Source organism: Periplaneta americana, chromosome 5 (assembly GCF_040183065.1).
Source record: "Periplaneta americana isolate PAMFEO1 chromosome 5, P.americana_PAMFEO1_priV1, whole genome shotgun sequence".
NCBI classification, from domain to species: Eukaryota; Metazoa; Arthropoda; class Insecta; order Blattodea; family Blattidae; genus Periplaneta; species Periplaneta americana.
Window position 1 is genome coordinate 167,781,984 of NC_091121.1, and position 19,634 is coordinate 167,801,617.

General features: G+C 35.4%; 1 protein-coding gene across 3 annotated transcripts in view; it reads right to left on the reverse strand.

Moving 5' to 3' along the window:
- The window catches only part of Ipk2 (Inositol phosphate kinase 2), a 106,405-nt gene that overhangs the window by 15,884 nt on the left and 70,887 nt on the right, over window positions 1-19,634 (reverse strand). For 2 of the 3 annotated variants that reach the window (XM_069826770.1, XM_069826768.1), the window contains exons 2-4: window positions 7,992-8,184; window positions 7,283-7,459; window positions 3,506-3,630 (exon numbers count right to left, since the gene is read on the reverse strand). In XM_069826770.1, the coding sequence (XP_069682871.1) occupies window positions 3,506-3,630; window positions 7,283-7,459; window positions 7,992-8,169 (480 nt within the window). In that variant the 5' untranslated portion in view covers window positions 8,170-8,184. Of the gene's footprint in view, window positions 1-3,505; window positions 3,631-7,282; window positions 7,460-7,991; window positions 8,185-8,290; window positions 8,454-19,634 lie in introns of those variants that run through there. The other variant, XM_069826769.1, reaches the window with a different exon arrangement.

Sequence of the window (19,634 nt, forward strand, 5' to 3'; positions counted from 1 at the left end):
CCTCCCTATCGATATAAAAAATGAAACTCAAAACATAAAATTATTTAGGCCAAATTAAAGAAGTACCTAATTTCTCACGCCTTCTATTCTGTAGGTGAATTCATGATATTCAATAACACTTCATGAAATTGATACTAAAACTTTGTGTTGTATCATAATCCCCCCCCCTTTTCTATTCGTTAGTGTGTGATTGTTACATATATATGTACAAATTTATTATTTCTTAAACTTAAGCTCCTAGTTCACATTTCAATTTGACTCATCTATCTTACTGTAATCATTACTATTCTTATATGTGTGTTATTCTGTGTTTTTGGCAACCCAGGATGCCTGGGCAGACTATTTCTTGAAATAAATTATATATAGACTAAGTTGTAAACCTCGTCTATATTTCATCTAGACTGTTACTATAAATTAAGATTTTATAATAGTATTAAGTTTTTTGACTTGTTCCATATTCTAGCTGTAAGCATGTATGAATACCATGGAATGTTAATAAATACAATACAATACAATACAATTCACAAGTAGCGAGGTTCCTTGTTTAACTGCTAAAAAAAGTCATAGTTTAAGACGAACAAAGGGTATGAAAAAAAAACAATACATGGAAGAAATATAAAACACAACTACAGTAAATTGAAGTTGGGTCTATTGCCTTTATATCTAGGAACGCTACTGCTTGGGCACAAGTAGTAAGGAGATAAAATTCTAATAACACTTACTTACTAATGACTTAAGGAACATTACTACCCTCACATAAACCCGCCATTGGTCCCTAGCCTGACCAAGATTAATCCAGTCCCTTCCAACATATCCCATCTCCCTCAAATCCATTTTAATATTATCCTCTCATCTACGTCTCGGCCTCTCCAAAGGTCTTTTTCCCCCCCTCAGGTCTCTCAACTAACACACTACACGCATTTCTGGATTCACCCATTATGTGTTACATGCCCTGCCCATCTTTAAAGCCTGGATTTAATGTTCCTAATTATGTTAAGTGAAGAATATAATGCGTGTAGTTCTCCGTTGTGTAACTTTCTCCATTCTCCTGTAACTTCATCCCTCTTAGCCCCAAATATTTTCCTAAGCACCTTATTCTCAAACATCCTTAACCTCAGTTTACTCAAAGTGAAAGTTCCAAGTTTCACAACAATACACAACAACTGGTAGTATAACTGTTTTATAAATTCTAATTTTCAGCTTTTTCCAGAGCAGACTGGATGATAAAAGCTTCCCAACCGAATAATAACAGGCATTTCCCATATTTATTCTGAATTTAATTTCCTCTCGAATGTCATTTGTATTTGTTATTATATTTGAATTTTTCCACCTCTTCAAAGGATAAATTTCCAATTGTTATATTTCCATTTCGTACTATGTTCCGGTCACGAGACATAATCTTATACTTCGATTTTTCGGGATTTACTTCCAAAGCTATCTCCTTACTTGCTTCAAGTAAAATTCCCATATTTTCTCTAATCGTTTGTGAATTTTCTCCAAACATATTCACTTCATCCGCATAAACAAGCAGCTGATGTAACCCATTCAATTCCAACCTCCCCCCAACCCGTATTTCTGGACTTTTCTAATAGCATATTCTAGAGCAAAGTTAAAAAGTAGCAGTGATAGTGCATCTCCTTGCTTTAGCCCGCAGTGAATTGGAAAAGTATGACAGAAACTGGCCTCTATGGACTCTGCTATAAGTTTCAATGAGACATTTTAATTAATCGAACTGAAAAATTATGTCTCCAGGTATCTATCAAATTCCAGCAGAATTAATACAAGAAGGTAGAAGCGCATTATCTAACGAAATTTATAAGCTTGTACTTGCTATTTAGGAAAAGGAAATTGTACCCGAACAATGGAAGGAGTCCATAATCGTACCTATCTTTAAGAAGGGGGACAAGATTAACTGTAGTAACTTTCGAGGAATATCACTTTTGTTGACATCGTACAAAATTTTGTCCAATATTCTTCTGAGAAGATTAACTCCATATGTAGATAAAATTATTGGAGATCATCAGTGTGGTTTTAGGCGTAATAGATCAACTATTGACCAGATACTTTGTATTCCACAGACAACTGAGAAAAAATTGGAGTATAAAGGTACAGTGCATCAGTTATTCATAGATTTCAAAAAGGCATATGACTCGACTGAGAGAGAAGTTTTATATGATATTCTTATTGAATTTGGTATTCCCAAAAAACTAGTTCGATTAATTAAAATGTGTCTTAGTGAAACATACAGCAGAGTTCATATAAGTCAGTTTCTGTCAGATGCGTTTCCAATTCACTGTGGGCTAAAGCAAGGAGATGCACTATCACCTTTACTTTTCAACTTTGCTCTAGAGTATGCCATTAGGAAAGTCCAGAATAACAGAGAGGGTTTGGAATTGAACGGGTTACATCAGCTTCTTGTCTATGCAGATGACGTGAATATCTTAGGAGAAAATCCACAAACGATTAGGGAAAACAAGGGAAATTTTACTGGAAGCAAGTAAAGAGATAGGTTTAGAAGTAAATCCCGAAAAGACTAAGTATATGATTATGTCTCGTGACGAGAATATTGTACGAAATGGAAATATAAAAATTGGAAATTTATCTTTTGAAGAGGTGGAGAAGTTCAAATATCTTGGAGCAACAGTAACAAATATAAATGATACTCGGGAGGAAATTAAACACAGAATAAATATGGGAAATGCCTGTTATTATTCGGTTGAGAAGCTTTTATCATCTAGTCTGATGTCAAAAATCTGAAAGTTAGAATTTATAAAACAGTTATATTACCGGTTGTTCTTTGTTGTCGTGAAACTTGGACTCTCACGTTGAGAGAAGAACATAGGTTAAGGGTATTTGAGAATAAGGTGCTTAGGAAAATATTTGGGGCTAAGAGGAATGAAGTTACAGGAGAATGAAGAAAGTTACAACACAGAACTTCACGCATTGTATTCTTCACCTGACATAATTAGGAACATTAAATCCAGACGTTTGAGATGGGCAGGGCATGTAGCACGTATGGGCGAATCCAGAAATGCATATAGAGTGTTAGTTGGGAGGCCGGAGGGAAAAAGACCTTTAGGGAGGCCAAGACGTAGATGGGAAGATAATATTAAAATGTATTTGAGGGAGGTGGGATATGATGATAGAGAATGGATTAATCTTGCTCAGGATAGGGACCAATGGCGGTCTTATGTGAGGGTGGCAATGAACCTCCGGGTTCCTTAAAAGCCAGTAATTAAGTAAGTTTCTTGGGAATATCAAATTCAATAAGAATATTATCACCCCTTCATACATATACATATAACCTTACAGAGTTAATGTCTACAGTGTTTTCACTATATTTTAAAATTGAAGAATTCAATTTCTATTTCCGGTACTGAATATTATATGACTAGGAGAGGAGTTTTCTGAGAAGCTGCAGCATTACTAACTGTCCCATTTTGAGCTTCAGAAATTCTGGTCGCATTATTGTATATTAAAAGTATATAAAACAGTAACAACTTACATCTTCATTTCTTCTCTTTTCTAATGTTGCCTCAGGATCCCAAGTTTGCCTTCCTATTTTAATATCCATAATACATGGTTCTGCAAATTCATTTGCCACATTGTCCAAAATGATGAATTTCACATCTGTTTTGAAAAAAAAAAAATAATTCAAATTAACAAAGGCTAAGTAATTATGAAACAAGTTTAGTATTATTAGCTGGTACTTAAGTCAATCTGCACTGACATAATCAACATTAACTTATACTATTTAACCTAGATTACTATTTTATGTCAGCATGCAATAAGTTGTAGTATTTATAACTGAATCGTGTATTTGAGGAAGAAACACAGTCTGAAATTGTTACTTTTCATCGAGCAAAAAACCTTCTTTACTCTTGTATGTTCCAATGAATAATTTTCTGCTTTTATAGGCCTACTGTACTCAGGTCAGTGATAAAAATGTAAGAGAGGTAATGGAGACATGCTTCTGACTACTTTATACCTCATTTAATTCCTGATCTACCACGTAAATCTGCTGTGGCCATGTTCAGATTCTGTATAGGTCATGATTGTCAGGGTAAACATTTAGGAATATCAGTCCCCTAACTGCCTATTGTGCAACTCAAACCAAGAAATGGATTCGGAACACCTCAAAATCTGTGCTTCAGTGGCTGGTCATGATAATATCTTTGAAAAATATTGGAGTGCAAGAGGTCAAATGACTTTATTGTCAAACGCCTGGCATTAGAAAACAACAACAACATTTAGGAATATGTATTTATATGCCTTTCTCGTGTTAAATTCTATCATACCTGGTTAACATGTTTCGACCTATTATTGGCCTTATTTAGAACTGGTTGTTGCTGGTCTTGGCGCCTTTTGTTTTGTTTCCTGTGGAGGTGTGTTTGTGTAGTGTAATAATAATAATAATAATAATAATAATAATAATAATAATGATTTATTTTAGCTGGCAGAGTTAAGGTCGTAAGGCCTTCTCTTCCACACAACCAGCAAAAAGTGTATATACATATGCATGAACTTACAAAGAATTCAACAATTTGATTTAGATGAGAGTTACATGTATACAAGAGTTATTTACGAATTAAACAACAAAATACTATGAACTATTAATTAAACACTGAAATAAACTGGGTAGCAGAATTAAACTAAAATACATAGAATGTTAATATATTTCAAATTATATTAGATAATAGAAAGAGATTATTATGAGACAATTTTGAAAATGCAGCACAATCAGGATGATGTCTAAAGAAAAAAAGCAACAGTGTAGTCAGTAATATTTTAAATCAGTATGATTGGAGTGAAATGCTAATAAGGTTATCTTTTAAGCTGTTCTTAAAGGTTTTTGTTGTCTTGCAGCCCCTAATACTTTGTGACAAGAAATTCCATTGACGCGAGGTGGATATTGTAAAAGATGAGGAATAACAAGATGTTCTATGAAGAGGTATATTTAGCGTGCCACAGATAAGTGATCTGGTATTTACGTCGTGGTTAGAGTATAGATAAGAGAAACGAGACGAAAGGTAATTTGGTGTTGAGGTGTGCAGAATTCGAAAGAGTAAAGACAAAGAGTGTAAAGTTCTGCGTTCTTTAAGTCGGAGCCACGAGAGACTTGCGAAGGACGGTGATATGTGATCATATCATCGGATGTTGCACACGTATCTGATGCACATATTCTGAGCTCGCTGTAACTTGACTGACAGTTCAGAACTTAGATCACTTAACAAAACGTCACAATAATCGAAGTGCGGCATTACTAGGGTTTGTACTAGGGTAAGTTTTAGTTGCTGGGGCAAGAAGTTTCTCAAGCGACTCAAAGAGTGAAAGGAGGAACAGATTTTCTTTATCGTTTCTTTAACTTGAAAATTCCAACTTAGATTATTATCAAAAAAGAAGCCAAGATTTTTTACGACAGATGAATAAGGGATTAGCGTGTTGTTAAGGGTAACAACTGAAAGATTACTGTTATTAAGGGAGTTAACTACACGCTTATGTCCAATAATTATGGCTTGAGTCTTACTTGGGTTAAGTGCGAGTCCGAAATTGGCCGCCCAAGTGGAGACAGTGGCTAGGTCACAATTTAACTTGTCAATCGATTCATTGATCGTATTGGGTCTGGAATGTATGTAAAGTTGTAGGTCGTCGGCATAGAGGTGATATCGGCAATACTGTAAGTTCTTTGATACGTCATTAATGTAGATAGAGAAAAGTAGTGGTCCTAATACGGAGCCCTGCGGCACTCCCGCCTTTGTGTATCGCCATTGGGAGAATTCGCCATTGGGAGAATGTGGAGTCAAAGAGTGTGTGTGTATGTGTGTGTTCTGAAATTGAGTTGTGTGTTGAGAATTTCATTTGGATGTGTTTTTGTGTGTCTGTATATTTCACATTGTAGGCCATGACTGTTTGGCCAAGCATCTGCATAGAATTGGAATATATCAGTCTCCTAACTGCCCACTGTGCAACTCAAATCAAGAAATGGATTCAGAACATCTCAAAATCTGTGCGTCAGTGGCTAACCATGACAATATCTTTGAAAAATATTGGAGTGCAAGAGGTCAAATGACTTTATTGTCAAATGCCTGGCATTAGAAAACAACAACATATTTCACATTGTTGTAGTGGACAGACAGGCAGATCATTTGGATTTCACTTACACATTCCAAAGCTGTACTACCCAAGAACCATTTTTCTTCTTTCTTAAGTGTACAAAAATTGTATAGAGCTGTTATAAAGTACAGTAAGTAGGCTAACATGTTGAAATAAATAATATAACTCGCAAACTAATTAAGCAATCAAGATGCAATTTAATATGACTATAGAATGTGTTAAGGGGTGGCCGGGTAGCTCAGTTGGTAGAGCAGCTGGCTACGGACTGGAAGGTCCAGGGTTCGATCCCAGGTGGTGACAGGATTTTTCTCTCATTGCCATGCTTTCAGAATGGCCCCGAGGTTCACTCAGCCTCCTATAAAATTGAGTACCGGGTCTTTCCCGGAGGTAAAAGGCAGTCAGAGCGTGAAGACGACCACACCACCTCATTCTAGTGCCGAGGTCATGGAAAGCATGGGGCTCTACCTGCATGCCCCCCCAAGTGCCTTCATGGCATGTTACGGGGATACCTTTACCTTTTTTTTTTTTTTTTTTTTTATATATATATATATATATAGAATGTGTTAAGAATGAAATTTTGTCTGCACACAGGATTGTCTGTTGTCCATATTTGGCAATTGAGAGTATCGACCCCTTCATTAAGGGTAAAGTGAGCTTCATCTGTCCTTTGTACTTGAGGTAACTATATTACATTTCAATTTTCATCTGAGCTAATTAGTACTCTACGTGGTCCAAGTCATGAAAAATTGTACTTCTTTTCATAATTTTTCAATTCATACGTTTTCAGAAATTTGTGTAAAATTTTACAAACAGTGCTATATGGCGTTTGCAAGCATTTGCTGACTAGTGATGGGTAAATTCCCGGAAACTTTATTTCCGGGATTATTCTCCGAAAAATTCGCAGTCACTAAAATGTAAAATGTTATTAAAATTAAGTGGTATTATTGAAATCACACTGAGAAGCTAAATTAAATTAAATTAAATTAACCTGTCACAGATTCCAGCATCTCTGCAGGTCTCCATTTCCACAGCATCTTTCGACCCTTATTTTCGGTGTGAAATTAGCGTCGTCACTAGTCTTTTTTTGGTACGATACATAGGACTTGAATAGAGGCCAAGGATGTAAATACATCGTACATAGTAGTACAGAAATACCTCCAAAACTTACCTCTTTCATTTATTTTCAAAGTTGTAGTACCCAAAAACTTCGGGACTAATTTTCTCAATTCCACTGATACCGGATCAGTAGCACGCTGCAAGTCTTGATAGAACTTTATTTCACGTTCTCCATATAGAGGTTTTTCTATTGGCTTCAGTACGTATCCATCTTTATGTTTTAACATTCCTGTGAGATCATAAAAAAACATAATCTAATAAGTAACTTCTTTCATTAACAAGTCCTACAGGTACTTAGAGTAAAATTGTCAAATTTCTCTCTAACATACAAACAAGTTAATGCGTTACACTAAAATACATACAGGCCTACGTCTAAAATTTCAAGCAAAACTTACTATGCAACTTACGGATTTTTTCATTAAATTGGGTCTAGATACTCTACATTATCTAATGTGGTTCCTACTTATCGGTTATCTGCTTCCTCCAGTCAAACAAGCTTTTAACTACTAGGCAGAAAATTCTCCTCTTCCTTATACTATGAAAACTGTACTTTTATGTCTATTTCGTTTCGTGTAATAGTACTTCAAACTCAGTAAAAACAATAGTCGGGACAGTCTTCGATTTCGTTCCATAAAGTTATCTTCAAAATGAAATTTTGTGTACCAATGTATCAACTTACGAAGTCTGGGCATATGTACCATTTTAATAGCTTCAAAACGTTAAATAGTTATTGATCTTAAACTGAAATGGAAGTCACTTACCAAGTGTGTCTTTACCATCTCCAAATGAATGTCCGGCAACTTGATTTTCCAAAGGGATTGTATTCGGTGGAAAGGAACTGTTTTGATTTGCATCCCCAGGGTCGAAGAGTGTTGCTTTAATTCCATTTAACTTCAAAAACTTCTCGGTTGCTTTGTTTCTCACTGAAACGGTACTCATTTTGCAGCTTTCAACCTGAAAATTAAGAAAATGTTAGGTTAAAACATACTTTCTTCGAAACCTACAGTCAAACAGCGAAGTGAACAAAAATGTCGCAGAATTATCAAATATACATAAATACCATAATGTCTATTGCGTATGTCTATACCAGATGACATTTGCCTTATGTTTAAACTTCGTATTTGTATCACTTGTAGCACGTTACGCCCACCAAGGACACTATTACGCAAGCTCATCGTGAGTGAATGAATGAGAGTTCAGAGTTGTAAACTAAATGGCTGTCAGTTTCCAACACCTGTAAATAGACTCGTCCTGGATTACGCCAGGGTAACCAACTTAATACTTCAATGTTTCCTCAATTTTTCGCAAGCTACCAACAATCCATTACGTTCTCGATACAGTATTACGCAATAATCCTAAACCTTGTAAGATACCTTCCAATATATCACTACTCAGAAGTTAACACAGAAAATATTTTGGTGCTATAGCATAAAAATATATTTCTTGATTTTGACAGAAAATAGGCTTTTCTGTATCTATACTATGAGAACAGCTGACAATGCATCGTGCGTCCTCTCTCTCTCTCTCTCTCTCTCTCTCTCTCTCTCTCTCTCTCTCTCTCTCGCAATGTGATTATTGATCATTGGTCATGGATCTCGATCAAGATCATGATCATGGACTGCTTATTCCCTTGTCTTCGAAATTAAAGTTTCAAGCTCAATGAGGAAAAGTTGCTATTAATATTATGTCATTTATTAATTTCCATATTCTTTTCAATGTCCAAATAATGTTAATTAGAAAATTGTTTGTTCTTTTTTTTTATCAAATGGCGGGTTCCTCTGATTGAGATTCTGGCTGATATTATCAGGCAGTACATCTCAGTGACGATATGTGTCACAGGAAGAGTTTGTATGCATCTGAAGTCTGACTAGTGTAATATATAGCTAGTCGGCGATGTATGCAATGGAGAGGGAAAGAAACTGGCCACCCTACCTCATTATCTCCTGGCCTAGTTGCCTCACAACTGGTGCCTTGTTGGTATCACTTGTGAGGTTCAGACCTGTCTTCGGACAGTTGACTAAACAACAAATGGCGGGTAGGCCTACTTGACTTCGCGTCACTCGTACAAGTGTCCCCATTTAGAAGGGACGCGCCTAAGCTGTAGTTCTTTTTGCCGCTGTAGGTGTTGCCCTCGGTAGAGTCCCTCGATAATAATTGAATGAGTTGAGACAATGAGCATACTCCTTTTGATTGGTTGGATCCAACCATGACGCTATACTCTACACAAAGCACTTCACGAGTCTCTTCCTTAGTTCTTTTTCCAGAGGTCCGCAAAATATATTCCTTTTTCTATTAAAAGCTTCCTTTGCCATTGCTATTCTCCTTTTGATTTCCTAGCAGCAGCTCATGTTACTCAAGTATTTGAAGCTGTCCACTTGCTCTTCTGCCTCATTAATAATTCGCAAGTTTACCTTCTTTACTTTTCTTTCTACGACCATGGTCTTCGTCTTGTTGGCCTTAAACGTGCGAGTGTGCGCGTATTTACACACACACACACACACACACACACACAAGGTATATTTAACGCTCATTTCCCGTAACTTGTATTTTTCGAAACCGTTTTTGTGATAACTCTAAGTTTTTAACATACCGCAGTAAAATTTTGCATGCAACCGTTTTTCATACTTGTGAATAAGATAAACTACAATTATTGCTGTAACATTTATAGTTTACTAGTGGCTTGTGCAGCAAATGCTGCAAACTAAGTTCATTAGACGTTCAAATAAAAATTTTTCAGATTTATTTTCAATGAAGAATACCAGACATTTTGAAAGTTATTTGCTTCCATAATAATAAAACATACTCACTCTGAATGTTTTTTTATGCCAAATACTTTTTCTTGAACCTATCCACCTTCAGTTTTTGAGTTTCAACGTGAAAACGCAAGTAACAATGTCAGGACGATCAGTGGGTTTTTCATGTGGGAGTAAACCAATAGCTATTTCAGGTCATTGTAGATTGTAGGTGAAAGTTAAAAAAAAGTCAGGTTTGCTATGCTTTCGAACAATAGATATAGCCGCTGCATTAGAGCTTGAAATGTAGAGGGTAAAATCATTTTATCCTGCTAAGAGATCTTGCTGAAATGATCGGGAAACTACAAAATTTTGTAGGCCTCTTATTTTATCAGTAAGTAATACCTTTTGGTCTTTCCTTAGAAACTATAATTTTTGCGCTCTCTCGAGCCAATACTGAAGAGAATAACACATCAATACCTACACCACACCGCCATTAAGTATATGAAAAAGACCCAATCCCACTTGACTAGTAACTATAAAAATATTTGATTTTTAATAACAATATTATCGTATCAGTTCAAATTATATATGTATATATATATATATATATATATATATATATATATAATTAATGAAAAGTAGTCACATCATGGCATTAACTATAATAATATTTCATTTCTAATGGTAATAAAGTCATCAAACCACCTCAAGTTTTGTAGATTTCAACATCCAATACACAGCTGTACTCAGAAAATTACACACCGCAGAATCAGACCTGTAAATTATTTTTAGTAAGCCTTGAAGTTTTTAATAACCAATTGAATTTGAGCTCTAAATATGTCGGCAATCCTGCAGATCATGGGCTTCGTGTAATAGCCTAGTGTTTATTGTAGTGTGTATTTTGTTTTATTCTGAAATACAATTAGTTCTCAAAACTGGCGAAAGATGGATTTTTGAAAATAGGATAATTATGTAGGAAAACCTAACGTTTCACTGAAAGTTGCTATTTTTCTGAAAAACTTCGGGTTCCAAGCTTCAAAATGAGGGGTCATTTATTAAAATCCGTTTAGCCGTTTTCCCGTAATTTCCATTACCAGTTCAAATTATATTATATAGATTTTAAATTCTTTTTACCTAAAAACATTAAAAATTTAACTTCTCATAAAAAATAAAAAATACTTCTATTGTAGACGTTTCAAAGATTGACATTCAGGAATAAATAGAAAAAGAATGAATAATTTCAAGGAAAAATTGTTCCGGGGCTGGGTATCTATCCTGGGACCCTTCGCTTAGCGCACGAATGCTCTCCGGACTGAGCTACCATAGGAACTATACACGACACGAGGGTCCCAGGATCGATACCAGGCCCCGGAACAATTTTTCCTTGAAATTATTCAAATCTGCTTTGCAGGGAGCTACTACCTGGAAGCCAGAATAAGAAAAAGAATGGCTCAGAAATATTCATATTATTGTGGACATTATCATAAAACGGCATATCAGTGCACAAAAAGTCATTTTTTGTTATGAATGGTGAAACTTTCAGTAAATCTGAAAAGAATCTCTAATTGCAGAAGCAGTCAATACTGAAAATGTTAAATTGCAAGGTGAAAGTCATTAGTTGCTGAGAAAACTAAATTGAATTTCCATAATATTTTAGTGCTCAAACCTGTATAAGCTTATCCCCCCTTAAGACACTAATACGTATTACATTATTACAGTATCGTGAATCAGGCATGAAAGAACTCGTCTTAGAATGAATTAGAGATATTCGTTGCTAGCTACTGACTAACTGAAGCCTTTCCATTACGATCTTGATGTAGTAGGCTACAAGCAAGTAGCAAACTGGTCATAAACCTGTTCTCGATAAACAGACGTTACAAATGGAAAATAAATTGCAATAAATTGCAACTGGCACTCACGACTGCAATATTTTATGTACACAATTGCAGCTTGACTGATCGTCTGACGAGGACACCTGAGAATCCTATCGTTCAATAGAATTGAACCCAGATTTATTGGTCTTCGTTTAATGTGCCAGTTAACCCTCTTAATAACAATTTTAACTACACCAAGGGCAGCAATTCCTCTCTGAAAGAGACGTAGATACGTCAGTGACTACCAATAAAAATATGTTTTTAAATAATATACTATGAACGGGATATAGCGAAAGTTCACTTCAACTTCTTCATCATCATCATCATCATCATCATCATCATCATCATCATCATCATCATCAACCACAGGGATTAGGCCTATTGGCCTGTTCTGTCTTCAAAGTTTATGTCGTCTATCCAGCTTGTTCTTGGTCTACCAACATTTCTGTGTCCTCTAGGTTCATAGTCCAGTATTACTTTAGGTAATCGGTCGTCATTCATTCTTCTTATATGGTGGTACCAATTATGTTTTTGTATTTTTTCAGTCGAAAATAAAAGACAAAGTATATGTTTATAAAGAGGAATCCTAAATTAAAATTATTAAACAATACATTATTCAAAAAACAAGTGCTTCAACTATTTCTAAAATTATAATCATGTAAATTCTTATTCTTTATTTTTTTTCTGTCACTTGAACAATGTTGTATTCTTAATTTAGTATGTTTATGTATAAGCTATGGTACCGTTTTGTTTGTTTTTTTTTTTCTCTTATTCTTTTTAAACTTTATGTGTAATTACATTTAACAGTTTTAATCAGATTATTATTATTATTATTATTATTATTATTATTATTATTATTATTATTATTACTGTACTACTATTATTATTTAATTTTTTTTTCTTCTACCCAGTTTTCATTATTGGTCACACCCGACCTCAAGCATCTTGCTTTTTCGGGTATGGCCCAGTTACCTAGTATTTATACAATAATTTGTAATGTGTAGACTATTTGACTATGAGATTTGTAATCAATTTCGAATTTTGAAGAATATTCATATACGAGTATTACAATAGTATTGTAAAATCTTTGTTATTGTATGTAATTTTTGCTAGCAATAAAAATCTTGTAATCTTGTATGTCTCGTGACGAGAATATTGTACGGAATGGAATTATAAAAATTGGAAATTTATTTTTTGAAGAGGTGGAGAAGTTAAAATATCTTGGAGCAACAGTAACAAATATAGGCCTAAATGATACTCGGGAGGAAATTAAACACAGAATAAATATGGGAAATGTCTGTTATTATTCGGTTGAGAAACTTTTATCATCAAGTCTACTGTCAAAAAATCTGAAAGTTAGAATTTATAAAACAGTTATATTACCGGTTGTTCTTTATGGTTGTGAAACTTGGACTCTTCATTTTGAGAGAGGAACATAGGTTAAGGGTGTTTGAGAATAAGGTGCTTAGGAAAATATTTGGGGCTAAGAGGGATGAAGTTACAGGAGAATGGAGAAAGTTACACAACATAGAACTGCACGCATTGTATTCTTCACCTGACATAATTAGGAACATTAAATCCAGACGTTTGAGATGGGCAGGGCATGTAGCACGTATGGGCGAATCCAGAAATGCATATAGTGTGTTAGTTGGGAGGCCGGAGGGAAAAAGACCTTTAGGGAGGCCGAGACGTAGATGGGAAGATAATATTAAAATGGATTTGAGGGAGGTGGGATATGATGATAGAGAATGGATTAATCTTGCTCAGGATAGGGACCAATGGCGGGCTTATGTGAGGGCGGCAATGAACCTCCGGGTTCCTTAAAAGCCAGTAAGTATTAAAAATAGTTAGTTAGCGGATATTTTCGTTCTTTTGATGGGGGTCACATACGTAAGTCTCGTCCAAAAGTGGATCGCACCTTAAAAAAGTTTGGGAACCACTGCTTTATTTCATCTTGATTCGTTTATTATCGTCACAAAGAATATGTTTATGTTCCATTAATTTAGTTTGCCGTATTTGTAAACTATAATATTTTACAAGTTTTTGAACTATAGATCGCAGATCTTATTTTAAATTCACATCAACCACTATGTGAACGACTGAAAGGATCTATGACGTCATGCAGCGCAAGTCAGGTTGAATTTCACTGATATTTAAAATGTTACGTTACCGGTAACTGATATATGAATAGTCACGTATTCGTATTACCGTATTTACGCGAATCTAATGCGCACCTTTTTTGTCCAAATGTAGTATTCAAAACTGGGATGCGCATTAGATTCGAGTGCAAATCCGTTCCGTACGTAGTTCGCCGGTAACTTCATTCAAATATTTCATCGTTTGTTACGTCATAATGCATTCCTGCGATTCTCGACTTCGTTACAGTTATTCATTTGCCGGTATTTATTCGTTGACCTATATTGCATAAAGCGTTTGAATGATTGTAAAAGAATTCAAGAAATGCTGCATTTCAAATGCTTTGGATGGCAGCGAAGATGACGTGCTCTGGAACGACGAGGATGACGGGGAAAGAGGAAATGAATCTAATGACGTAGACATCTCCGAGGATTCCAGTGATGAAAACATTAGGGAATAGTGGTGAGTCAAATGTTTACTTACCGTATTTTATGTAACAATAGTCCAATTGTATAAATTCTGTGTACTGATCAGTGTTGCCAACTCAGAATTCCATTTACCGCTGCACAAGCTTAAAAAACCGCTAAACTGTAGTTAAAAAAACTCCAGATTTTTCTTAACACATAATTTCCAAATTTGAAATACAAACTATATAGTTTTAGAAACTGGAGAATTTAAGGTTTCAAATTTAAAAAAAAATTCTAATATTTATAATGCTCACTTCTGCCCAGAAGCTTGTTGTGAATGGCAATATTATGTTGTCGAATAACAGAAAAACACTCGCTACCCTATTTTGTGTGTATAATTATCAGCATGGGTAATTAAATCTCAATATTTTGCATTTAATATCACCTTACACCATTTACATCGAGCTTTTGAACTATCACCGGTAATTTCTTCCACCCAATCTTTCAACACATGTTTTTTTTTTTCACACACCTCTAAACTTTTGTATGTATGGAGTTTTATGCGGCATATTTCTTCAAAACTGAATGAAGTAGATCAAAATGTACAGGACACTTCGGAAATAATCACATTCACAGTCACACCATTCGGTTCGAAATCTGATTTCACACTGAGCTGGAGACGTGCCTGCTAACATTGAGTCTGGTTTTAAGTTTTAAGTATATCTGTGTTACACAAACTATAATGCGGACTGATAAATTAAATAATATATCATATATCATAAGTGAAAATAATAATTCAGTTCATTATCTATTCTTTATGATTAAATACAATTCATTAAAAAAACAATGCATACATTAGATTAAGAAGTTAACGAATACGGAATACCTTATTTGTACAACAACAATGGATGAAGCAGGAAATGGACGTAGTTGCACAAATCGAGTTCACATAAAACGCTGATATTATATACTCGCACAATGAAGAATGTGTTAATACCATACTAAACTCTGGTTTATGGTTAACCTAACATTGTCCGAAAGTACATATAAAAATTATAACATCTTTACAGAAAAAAAAAACTTTAAACTATCATCTCTCATAAGAAATAACGCCAAATAAATAGCTAGCCGCTGACGGTAAAATTCTGTAGCTGACCATAGTTCTGAAAACTACAGATTTAGCTACAAAACCGCTGACTTTGCAACACTGGTTCTGATAGTTTACATACAGATCCATTGTTGTATTAAATATAAATTTAAATAAATACCGTATATCCTGCCACTGATGCGCATTACATTCAAAACAAACTTTTTTTATGATTTTAAGTTTCAAATTTGGGGTGCGCATTAGATTCGCGTAAATACAGTATGTAGTTTAGAAGTACGCAATGGCGGTGCGTCAATAAGAGCACAAGAGCACGTGAACACCTTGTTTCCATTAATGCACGACTAGTTTTATTATTTAATACCGTACTGACGTAATGTAATGAATCGAGTATTTTAAACTTCCCGCATCTTGCATAAACTTCTAATGTAAACTTGGCAACATGCGTTCACGTACAAGCCGTGCTCTTTTCAAGAAGGTTACAGGAATTTCACGCATGCGCGGGAGAAAATTGTCTTTCGTTGGCCGCTTATGACTCGTCAAGAGCACAAAGCGTTAAGTGAACAGTGGGTCTATCCTACAGATGTCAGGTGCATCGATGCCTATTGTTCACGAGCTATATCTCGAGGAGGAAATTTAATAGTCTGTATTTTAGCCTGTAAGTGTCAGCATTTCTCACTGTTGGAACATTTACTTTGTGTGGATGTATGTACAGTGCTGCTACGAAAGTGTAGTTTGTGAATTACTATACATTAGTGTTAGCATAATAGCATAGTTTGGCTTTCAAACACGTGCTGGCTGGCTGACTGTGATAGTGGTATGAATTTAAGTACCTGTATGGTAGTGTATATTATTTAAGAATAACATTTACTGGCATGTATTTATAGTAATCAATCTATACGAATGGGATTACAGTACTGGTATAGGCTTTAGTGTATCAGTGTGTTGTGAACCAAAATGTATTACTGAACACACGCTTTGAAAATAACGGCACTCAATTTTTAACAAACGTAAACAATGAACTCTGTTCAAGCAATTTTGAACAGTAAAGAACTGGGTAAGCTGACTTACCAGGAAAAATTGGAAATAAAAAGACTGGGTTTATTATTATTATTATTATTATTATTATTATTATTATTATATACGGTTTTTCGATAGTGACATTTCATATTAGGCTAAACGTACGATTTCAAATTCTCTTCGGTTTTGGAACACAAAATTGTGAACGCACGTAACATTTTATCACGAGCCGCCACTGGAAGTACGTACCACCCTGCACGCTAACAAGGTGTCAATCCCAATTCGTCACCGGGTAGTAATCTGTCTGGCGGAATAATGATACGCGCTATCACTACCATACAAAGGGGTCCCCAGTTGGAGAATGTCGCGACCGAGTAAATAGCAATATACTAGAAGTTATGTACAGACTATCGGTATAAAATTGCTCGTGAAATAGGTACTGCTGACAACTCAGATAATGGACAACATCAATGTCCTAGACGAATTTCGAAGATAAATATGTTAAACAAAATTTCCATATATGATACATGTGTTTTAGACATCCCCGACATTTGGCCATGGAATTAGTTTTTATGACTTTTAAAACGTCAGAATACAAGAAAACCTTGACGAATGGGTGGGAATCCAAACAGAAAGGTTAGTGGAAATAATACGCTAAGATAAGATAGAATAAGTTACTATTTACACTGCCGATTATTTATTCTGTTTATACATCGGTGACAAGTTTTAAAGTTCAATAAAGGCATAAGAAACAGCCAAGATTAATATTTTCCATCTCTTATATTAATAAGACATTCTGAGCGTGAATATATTACAAAAATCAAGTTATAGGTACAAGCTAACAAACTAAAATATTTAGGTACCGTACTGCGAGACCATTTTTACCACTTCTGACATTTAGCCGCCAGACATGGTGCTGCACAAAACAGCAGATCCGATTAATTCAAGTTGCTGGGATGAAAATGGAAATGAGCATATTGCACGTTCGCCTGAGTTTTAAAACCAATGGGTAAAGCAACATAGATTGTTCAACAAAGACGTGAACAATTGAAAATGAGTTGGCTACGTAACGACCTTTGTAGCGTAAGAAGTACGTACGAGAATATGGAGAAGATGGTTTTTTTATGGTGGAAGCACAGTCTAGTATATACAGTCACGAAGCTCAATACGTAGTAAATATGCATCCATAGATAGTTGCTAACCACTAGGATCGCTAATATCGCCTCATTACAGACAATGCGAAATAGTACCGGCACAGTCTATTGTTTCTAGCACCCTTACAACTCAAGCTTCGTGACTGCATATACTAGACTGTGGTGGAAGTTCACGTATAATCTGTAGCCTATGTGAATATGGCAACTAAACCAAAGAGAACGGTATAAGGTACTCACTAGTAAAATGGATTTTATAAGGCGTGCAGCTCGTAAATCCAAACTGGAAGAAGTACGGCATGAGATTATAAGGGATATGATACAAATGAAATGTCTATACTTATAAAAATAAATAGGAAAACCAGACTTCACAGTATACAGAATAATTTCATTAAGGAACAATGTAACATCATGCGATAGATGACTGGGTAATTGGAATAACAGAAGTGGAATAATCATGTAGAATAGTTAAAATAGCGACAGACGAAGTAAGAGAAACCCGAATCGACCAAAGAAAAGATGGAGGAACACTAAATTCTGTAAATAATAGGTTCTAAGCCTGCAGAAAGTAAGAAGAAGACTGATGATGTAAATGAATAAAAAACTACCTTAGATAATAAATTATGGTTTATTTAACGACGCTCGCAACTGCCGAGGCTATATCAGCGTCGCCGGTGTGCCGGAATTTTATTCTGCGGGAGTTCTTTTACATGCCAGTAAATCTACTTACATGAGTTTGTCGCATTTAAGCACACTTAAATGCCATCGACCTGGGCCAGTGTCGGACCCGCAGCCTCGAGCATAGAAGGTCAGCGCTATACCGACTACGCTACCGAGGCCGACACTACTTTAGATGTGAGCAGTTCAGAGCAGAAGTGGTGTAAGTCAAGAATGGGTAACGAGGGTTAAAGTCAACATTCTGTTAAATACAACGTAAAGTAGCCATTGATATTCAATTTATTTAAACTATTAGTAGTCAGTGCATAGCAAGAAGGACATATTAATTGCTACTTTGCGCTGTATTTTACAGAATTTTTACTTTAAACCTCATTACCCAATTTTGACTTACACCACTTTTGCTCTGAACGGCTCAATAAGATAGAACAAAAGACTGCAATGGTAAGGCCACGTCAGAAAAGGTCACAAGAAAGGTTACCGAAAAGGCTCTCGATGTTGACGCCAAAGAAGAAGGCGCCATGGAAGGCCCAGACAAAGTTGACTTTGCGATTATTCATAGAAGAAAGAAGGCTTGAAGAAGGGAGTTGGGATGGCAGAGCTGCATGGAGATTAGGAACGAAAGGACATTAAAATATGCTGTAAAACCTTCCATGATTATGAATATCTAACAACACTGCATAGAAATGCTTTGACCTAACCACAATTACGTCGCGAGACGAGACTAAATATTTCACAGGGTAACAGAAACGATGACACAGTCAGTACTGATAGCGATTTATCTGTAAAGGCCACGCAATCATGCGTTACTGATAATTCACATAACACGGACACAAACATTAAAAAGCAGTAATAAGAAGCAATTCAGTGATTTTTATACATCTCTCATAAACAACACGAACTCATGAAGTCAGCTGCGAATGTAAATTAAGACCTAGCACGATTCATTATGTCTGGGCTCCAAACTAAACTGCTAAAAGAAGTGACATGTTTACAAGGAAGTCTGTTTGTACTTCTAATTTCGTAATATCTAAATAACAGACATGTGTACTTACGGGATGGGTGAAAACAATCTGAACTTTAGGTAGATGTCTCGATAATTTTCGATATGAGTACTTTTCTCTACGGTTCTGAAGAGAAAATTCTTTCTCGTCGTCATCGTCATCATCATCATCATCGATATCAAGGATCAGTTCTTTCGGCCACTTCTGGCTCAAAATTGTTCACGCCATCTTTTCAAAGATCGATCCAAATATCTTTCATCTTATGACTGCACTGAAAGACAGCCATAATTAATCTGG